At 44.2% G+C, this 7,947-nt stretch overlaps 1 protein-coding gene across 5 annotated transcripts in view; it reads left to right on the top strand.

Annotated features, from left to right (window-relative positions):
- The first annotated feature begins 2,372 nt into the window (after nt 1-2,372).
- The window catches only part of Spg11 (SPG11 vesicle trafficking associated, spatacsin), a 65,012-nt gene continuing 59,437 nt past the window's right edge, over nt 2,373-7,947 (top strand). For 4 of the 5 annotated variants that reach the window (XR_015682943.1, XM_087652066.1, XM_087652067.1 and 1 more), the window contains exons 1-3: nt 2,373-2,644; nt 6,036-6,217; nt 7,456-7,680. Coding sequence is in view for 2 of the 5 variants with exons in the window: in XM_087652065.1 (XP_087508191.1) it covers nt 2,397-2,644; nt 6,036-6,217; nt 7,456-7,680 (655 nt within the window). In the remaining 3 variants the exon portion in view is untranslated. 5 annotated transcript variants of the gene reach the window in all.

Here is a 7,947-nt window from a genome sequence, read left to right as displayed (position 1 = left end):
TCAAGCCCAGTCCAGGTCTGTGTACCAAATCTCCTATGAACTCTGACCATGGAAAATAATGAGCTTCAGACACGGTCTGCCTTTGATCTTAGCACTTAGGGTCAGAGGTAAGTTCCAAGCCAGCCAGGACTACATAGTGAGAAATGAGACTCTGTCTCAAAAAAGCCCAACCCAAACCAAACAAGCAAAAACAAAGCTCTTGGGCCAGTGAGATGGCTCAGCAGGTAGACTCATATGATGGAAAGAGGCAAGTAACTCCCGAAAGTTGTCCTTTGACCTCCAATGTAATAAAAAAAATCTAGAAGTTGCTCTAGACACTCAGGTATTTACTGAGTAACCCGGTCCAGACTCATTAGGGTCCTGTGGCCTGTTGAGCCACAACTTTGTATTTATTCCCAGCGTTTGGTCATCTGTAGGTGCTATTTCAGAGTTGTAATTTGAAAAGTTGAATAATTCATTCATTCAAACAATAGTTGAGAGACTATTCCAAGGCTCTGAGAGAAATAAGAGACCATCTCTGTCCTCAGAATTTACCGGCTGTTAGAATGAGCCAAGCATGAATTAAACCATAGGTGTCTGTAAAATGGCATTGTTTGCAATTAGCTCTTATTCTTTGTAGGCTTGCCTATATCTACTGATGTATTAGTTCTGGAACATATACCTGAGAAATTAAAATACCAGAAATGAAACTCCATCACCTGTCTACAGTGAAACCGTCGGGGCCATTTCCTATCCTTTGTTGTGCTGGAGAACCCTGCCACATCGTCATATCCTTTCCTAAAATCTAGGTGATTTGCCTAAAATGAAGGCATGACTACTTGGGTATAATTAAAGGAATATCAAATGGTATGTTGAAACTTGTTTGTAAGTTTGGAATTACAAATGAAGCCTACTTTCGTGAATATATCAAGAATATCCTTCCTAATAAGGGGAAAGGCCTTGTTGTATTTAATAAAAGTCTGATCTGGGATGTTGCTTCAGTGTTGTCAGACTTTATGTAAACCAAACAGTTCAGCTAAGGCTGAGAGGCTTGGATGTAAGCATCTTCCTTGGCGTAGGAAAATACATGGCTGTATTTTGTCAAATGAAAGACCTGCTTCATCAAGGAACACTACAGTACCTTTCATGAGCCACGCTGGGTTTCAGGCAGGAAGATAACAGTAGTGAACAAGTCTCTGCTACCTCCAGGTTTACATAGAGATTGGTCAGGAATTGACCTAAAATATCAGTTAGTCATAAATACTATGGGGAAACATGGTGTGATTTGAGAGTGACGAGTAGAGAGAGGCTTTAGACTTTAGACTGAATGAACCAGGAAGGCAGGTTAACAGGTTGCCATTCAGCCAAAATGTTCAGCTTGTAGCATTGACTATGTTACAGAGGCACCGTTACTAGGCGGGGAGGCATAATCCTGTATTCCTAGTACCTGGAAGGCCAGTGAAGGGAGGATCAGGCGTCTAAGGCCACTAGGGAGCCTTTATCAAATAAGTAGCTTGACCAAATGCCTTTTCAGTACCTCTCAGCTCTCTCTGCCTTCTCTTTTCTGTATCGGACTATACTTCCCTGAGAAATTCAGAAGAAATTGAAAGGTGAACTACTTCACCATCTCCCCTCTGCGTGCATCCATCTGTTACAAAGGATATCGTTTGACATATATAACCATGTTAACCTTCACGATTTTAAGGAAGTCCTTGGTGGAGGACCACAAAGAATAGATTGACCTCAAAAGGAGGTCTATTGGTCTGAAAAGTTGGCACCCCCAAGTCCTGTGGCTGGGTACCCAAGGATACAAGAAAAATCACCTCGAAGGGTCTGAAAATCAGTTTTGTAGTTAGGAGGAAGAGCTTGGTAAACTGCTCTTCAAAACTACCTGATAGGGGAAGATGAGTCCATTGTCTGGTTTGTTTGTTTTTTAAACCCTGGTCCCAAGCAGCTGGGGGAGTGTGTGTGTGTGTGTGTGTGTGTGTGTGTGTGTGTGTGTGTGTGTGTGTGTGTGTTTAAGGGTGGAGGGTTCTTTATAGTTCTAGTTCTTTATAGTTTTAAAACTGGTAGTTTACTTGCTACCAAGAAAACCGCACTTGGCCTGTAACCAAGCAGCACAAAAAGTGAAGAGTAATCCGCAACATGGTTTCAGTGGAGTATGAGGCACCAGCCTCAAAAATCTTTGGTAACAAGATCAGCCCAGGCAGCTGAAAGGCCTCGGCAAATATTGAAATGAGCTGAGTAGGGGAAGGTGTGGTTTTGCAGGATTCAGTTTAGAGACGCCCCCACCCCAGGCTAAGAAAATGACTGGCGCAGGACCGCTCTCGGTTCACGTGAGAGTCACAAGGTCCAAAACACCGCGCAGGTCCGTGACGCATTCGGGCGCCTCTACCGGAAGGAACGTCCGGGCCAAGATGGCTGCCAAGCCAGGGCCCGGAAGTGCTGCCTCCCCCGGCTGTGCCGGCGCCATGGAGCGAGTTCTACCCATGCTGCTGGTGCGGATCCCTGCCGAGGAGACGGCGCAGCTGGGACCGCGGGCGCAGCTGCACCGAGAGCTGGAGGCCCTGGGGAGCCTGACGGCTGCGGGCAGTCTCCAAGTGCTTTCCTTGGCGCCGGGCAGTAGGGGTGGAAGCAGCTGCCGCCTCCAAGGCCCCTTTAGGCAGTAAGTGCTGCGGGACAGCTGCAGAGTGTGGGAGGAGTCTGAAATTTGAGCTGCTCCGGAGGGGAATCCTGGGCGTTCCTCTCACGGTGGGTTGGTGGGAGACGATGGACTCCTGGGGAAAAACTCCTCAGGATCGAGCACCGTTCCTCTCGGAACCTTTCCCACCGAGGTGAAATGCTCATCGTGTCATAACTCACTACCTCACTTCCTGGGTGGACAGAGAAGATGTCTTCTCGATAGCCCCTGCAAACCCTGGATGGGTCTCAGCACAGGTCCTGTTTCCTTAATTCAATACAGATTGTCACCGAAAGGAGTTCTAATTCTGTCTTCCTCTACCACCTCCTCCTCGTCACTATGTAGCCCTGTCTATTCTAGAACTCGAAATATAGACTACGCTGGCCTGGACCCTACAGAGATCTGCCTGTCTCTGCCTGTACTACCAGGCTGACTACTTTGTTTAAAAACAAACAAACAAAACAAAAAAAACTAAATCATTCCAAATACCCATTTTTTAATTTTTTATTTTTATTTATTTATTTTATTTAATTAATTAATTTATTTATTTGTTTATTTATTTATTTATTTATTGTCTCTAATGTTTTCTTGCAAACACAGCCGCCCCCGCCCCTGGTCCTCTTTAAACTTGTCCACTCACTTATGCAAGTGCTTTGAGGTCACTGAAAAAGTAGGAAAAGCCCTACTTTTCCCATATTTGAATCATATTCTTAAGATATAGCCTGATTGGCTTGCAAATCACAATCCTCCTGTCTTACCCCTTCTAATGCTGAGATTACGGGCTTGTATCTCCACATCTTGTATGTCTGCTGTTTCCTAGACATGATGCTTCCATGGACTGAGAAAGTAGAGAGACAGTTAGATAATATCCTGCTTTCCACTTTTCATAACACAATTTGCATCATAAAGTTTAGAAGTTCCCCGAGTATATGTTGACCTTTTTAACACTGGGAAGTATTTTAGGATCAGTCTGTATGAGACTATATAGCCAACAGGTATCCCACTTTGGAATCTCCAGGTTCTGCAACAGCTCTACATACATAAGACTAGTTTGCTAAATCAGCAAATATTTTAACCCATCCTTTCCCCTCCTTGAGGTAAGGTCTCATGGAGCTCAGGCTGGTCTAGAACCAAGGATGGCTGTGCGCCCCAACCCTTGCAATAATAATATTAATATTAATAATATTACTATAAGCATGCACCCCATCCCCAGCTTACTTGTGTTCTCATGTCTGATGTGTTTAGAGTGCCTGTACATTATTCTTGGTATATAAAAGGCAGAAATGGGAACTGTGAGTCTTTCTAATAAGGTCAGCAAGGGGTGTTTTGTTTTGTTTTGTTTTGTTTTGTTTTGTTTTAAAGAAGTTGAAACTATTAGATTGGTAGCCTCATCTCTTTTAACTATAGTGTTCTCAGAGTTGGGCCCTATTGACTGATCTTAAGATAAGGTATTTCTCTGTAGTCCAGGCTGGTCCCAAACTCAATCCTCCTGCCTCAGCCACTAAAGAAAGTGATTACTATTGAGTCACCAGATCTGGCTCATGTGTATTAGTGATAGAGTCTTACTGTCCAATTCATGAGCTCAAGAGACCCTTCCTCGGCTTTCTGAGTAGCTGTTGCTGTGCTTGGCTTGGGCCTTTTAATTTTAGTTTTTACACGTGTGTGAATGTGTGCATGTGCACATGCAGAGGCCTGACGCTGATATTGAGCATCTTCTAGGTTTTTCTCCACAGTAATTTTTAAATTGTATTTATTACTATTAACGTTTGGGGAGGGGAGTGTTCCTGCTCACAGACATGGCCAAGCACAGATTGTGGAGAGCAGAAAACAATCTGTGGGGTTGGTTCTCTGTGTCTACCTTCACATGCACTCCAGAGACCCAACTCAGGCGGCAAGGCACATGCACGCGCCTTTCCCTGCTGAGCCATTGCTGACCCTCCACGGAATTTCTGGAGTCAGAGTCTCGATCTGAAACCAGGAGTTCGGGGCTGGGGATTTAGCTCAGTGGTAGAGCGCTTGCCTAGGAAGCGCAAGGCCCTGGGTTCGGTCCCCAGCTCCGAAAAAAAGAACCAAAAAAAAAAAAAAAAAAAAAAAAGAAACCAGGAGTTCTCAGCTTCACCTGGTCTAGACAGCTAGCTTGTCCCCAGATCTTTCGTCTCTTCCTCCTGGGTGTTGGTATTATCGGCCGCCAGGCCACCAAGCCTGACTGTTTTGTTGTTGTTGTTTTTTTGTCTTTTTTTTTTTTTTTTTGGTTCTTTTTTTCGGAGCTGGGGACTGAACCCAGGGCCTTGCGCTTGCTAGGCAAGCACTCTACCACTGAGCTAAATCCCCAACCCCCTGACTGCTTCTTATATGGGTTCTGAGTATCCAAAGTGCCATTCTCAAACCTGTGGAGCTAGCTCTTTAGCCCCTAAACCATCTCTGCAGGCCTTAGGTTTATTTTAAAATGTCGTGTAATGTCCTCGTTAGCCAACGTGGGTGACTGTGCTGTCTAGTATGATAGTCATTGGCCACAGGTGGCTAAAATGGACTGTTTTTACTGCAGCAGTTCCTTGCTGCAGTACCCACAGTAGAAGGGCCTTATGGCCATATCTACCCACTGGTTGTTGGCTGTCTGGAGCAGCACTGAAACAGAACATTTGTATCGTCACAAAGCTCTATTGGGCAGGGTTGTCCTGTACCATGATATTCTGGGGTATTCAAAGATTGCAAATATAAGTAATTTTTTAAAATCTGAAATGATTCAATTCAGCCAAAGCCGATTTAAAACATTATTTATTTTCTGTGTGTGTTTGTCTGCATGTATGTATGTGTATCATGTGTGTGGTACCAGACCAGCAGAGACCAGGGAAGGGTGTCAGATGCCCTGGAACTGCTGTTACTGATAGCTGTGAGCCACTGCTCTTAACCACTGAGCCCTCTCCAGCTCATCTCATTGATTATAGTAAGTGATAGATTTGCTCTATAAGGAACAACTATGCAACTGAGCATGGTGGCACACTCCTTTAATCCCAGCACTCAGGAGGCAGAGGCAGGTGGATCTCTGTGATTTGAAGTGAGCATGGCTGTCTACGCAGCAAGAACCAGGACAGCCAGGGCTGCAAAGAATAAGTAAATTTAAAAACGACTTTTAAAAAGCTGAAGGTAACAGTTTCTTGCTCTCTTCATGTGCCCACTCTTAGTGTAGTGGGAAGAAGTGAGGAGACGGGACGGGAAGGAAGAGAGTCATGACATGGTTTTTATCCTCTTAGACTGGATCGTAGAATTGGTGCTGGCAGGGACCTAAGTTGTTCTTGTTCAGCCCTTTGGTCCCTGCTATCATGGTTAAGTGGGATTGTGGGAATAGAAGCATAATAAATCTGACCTTTTTTCTTAGGTTCCTGTGGGAGGAGTCTCAGAACAGCACATCAGCAGACAAGCCCAGAGTGCTTGTTGCTCGAGAAGATTGTGGGCTGCTCATATATGAATTTGACTTGAGAGATGGAAGATGTGACGCAGCCTTACTACACAGCTGTTGTGGGAGGACCCTGCAGAAGCTCACTGAAGATCAAGGTGTCAGTAAGTGTCATGTTCAAGTCTGGGACCTTTGCTTCCTTTCTTGTGACTGTGTAGTGTAGGCCACTCTCAAACATGTGGTCCTCCTCCATCAGCTTCACGTGTATTGGATTTCAGGAGTGTGGAATCCACCATGACCAGCTATTGATGGTCTTTTATGAGAAGTTCTCATAGAAGTGGAATCTGAGAGGGTGGGCTACACTACTCAATACTAGAGCCACTAGCCAGGTTGGGGTGTTGAGCATTTGAAATTACTTAATATGAATAAAATTGTACTTTTAACTTTTGAAGGGCTGGGAATCAAATCTAGGGCCTCACAAATGCTAGGCAAGCCCTTGGTGCCCTAGCTATAGCCTCAGCCTAAAAATGTGCTTTGAATGTCGCAAGCAAGTGAGGAGATAATAGACGCCTATAATTCTGGCACTTGCGAGGCAGGAGCCGGATGATCTCAGTTAGATGCTAGCCTAGGACACATAGTAAGACTGCCAAAAAGGAAAAAAAAAGGGTGTCACCAAGTTACCTAGGCTGTCCCTGGATTTAAACTCCTCCTGCCTCTCGAATAGCTGGAGCTGTAGACCTGCACCTCCAGTCTAGTTCTACACACCAGGTTTTGAAGCCTTAGTATAAGGAAAATAAAGTAGCTCATTAATAACTTTTTTATGAATTCCATATTGGAATGATATTTTTATATGTAAGGAATTAAATAATACATATTAAATTGATTTCGTGTTTCTTTGGCTGCTAGCCTCATTGAGTCATATCTGTCTAATGGACAATGAGTCGTGTATTTTAATTGGACTGTGCGGACCTAGACTGGTTGCATAGCTGTTGACTATCTTGCCTGAAGGAACAGATATCTAAGCTCCTAGACCTCCAATTTTCATACAGTAACATCCTTTCTACCCTTGACTGTAAGGCTCCTTCTTTTTTTGTAAGGAAAAACAATATATCTGATTGTTTTTACGTGAGCCCATGGGAAACTTGGCTTTCTTGAATCTTCCTTCTGGTGTGCTTCGAAACTTGAGCCTTAAATAAAAAGAACCCTGGGACACTGCCTGCCATGTCTGTTCACCTCCAGCTACCTCATATGCCTAATGTCCACAGATACGAAGAGTGACTGCCTTGCGTTGGAGTTGCGTAGTTTCCCTTTATGTTTCGCCTGTGTTCCTGTGTTTATAAGCTCACATTCACCAACTGTGACTTGTGACCGATGATTAAGATAATATCCTTTTGCTTCATAGGCATTTCCTTCAAGTCTTTGAGGATTCTGTCATTTGACAACAGCACGTCCTTACTGCTCATCAATGAGTGTCTCGTCGTACGTGTCGTGTTTCCGGGGAGAGAATCTGGGATTGGAGTGCTGGGCTGCCTCTCACTGCCCTTGCCTGCACAGGCAGTGGACACGATAATTGACGTGCAGCTCTGCAAGAGGTTTCTTTTCCTTCTGAGTACATTAGGCTGGATCCGTATCCTTGACTGTGAACGCTGATTAGTGTGTAGGGGGAAAGACTATGTAGAAAGGTGAGCCGTTTACACTTTCAGTTGAGGGAACTGGAGCGAAGGGAGAGTGGTTAGATCTTAGTAAGAATTTTCAGGGGAAAACAATCTCATAAAATGCTCAACTATGTTACTTATGTTTTTCAATGTATAGAAAGTCTTACTCTCATAATAATCTTACCCAGATTTGTATTCTTTATTTATTCAAACTATACCTAAGTGCCTGTTAAATGCAT

Source organism: Rattus norvegicus, chromosome 3 (assembly GCF_021556685.1).
Source record: "Rattus norvegicus strain SHRSP/BbbUtx chromosome 3, alternate assembly SHRSP_T2T, whole genome shotgun sequence".
Classification (NCBI taxonomy): Eukaryota; Metazoa; Chordata; class Mammalia; order Rodentia; family Muridae; genus Rattus; species Rattus norvegicus.
The sequence above is the reverse complement of the archived record's forward strand: the minus strand, read 5'-3'. Positions and strand labels throughout refer to the sequence as shown.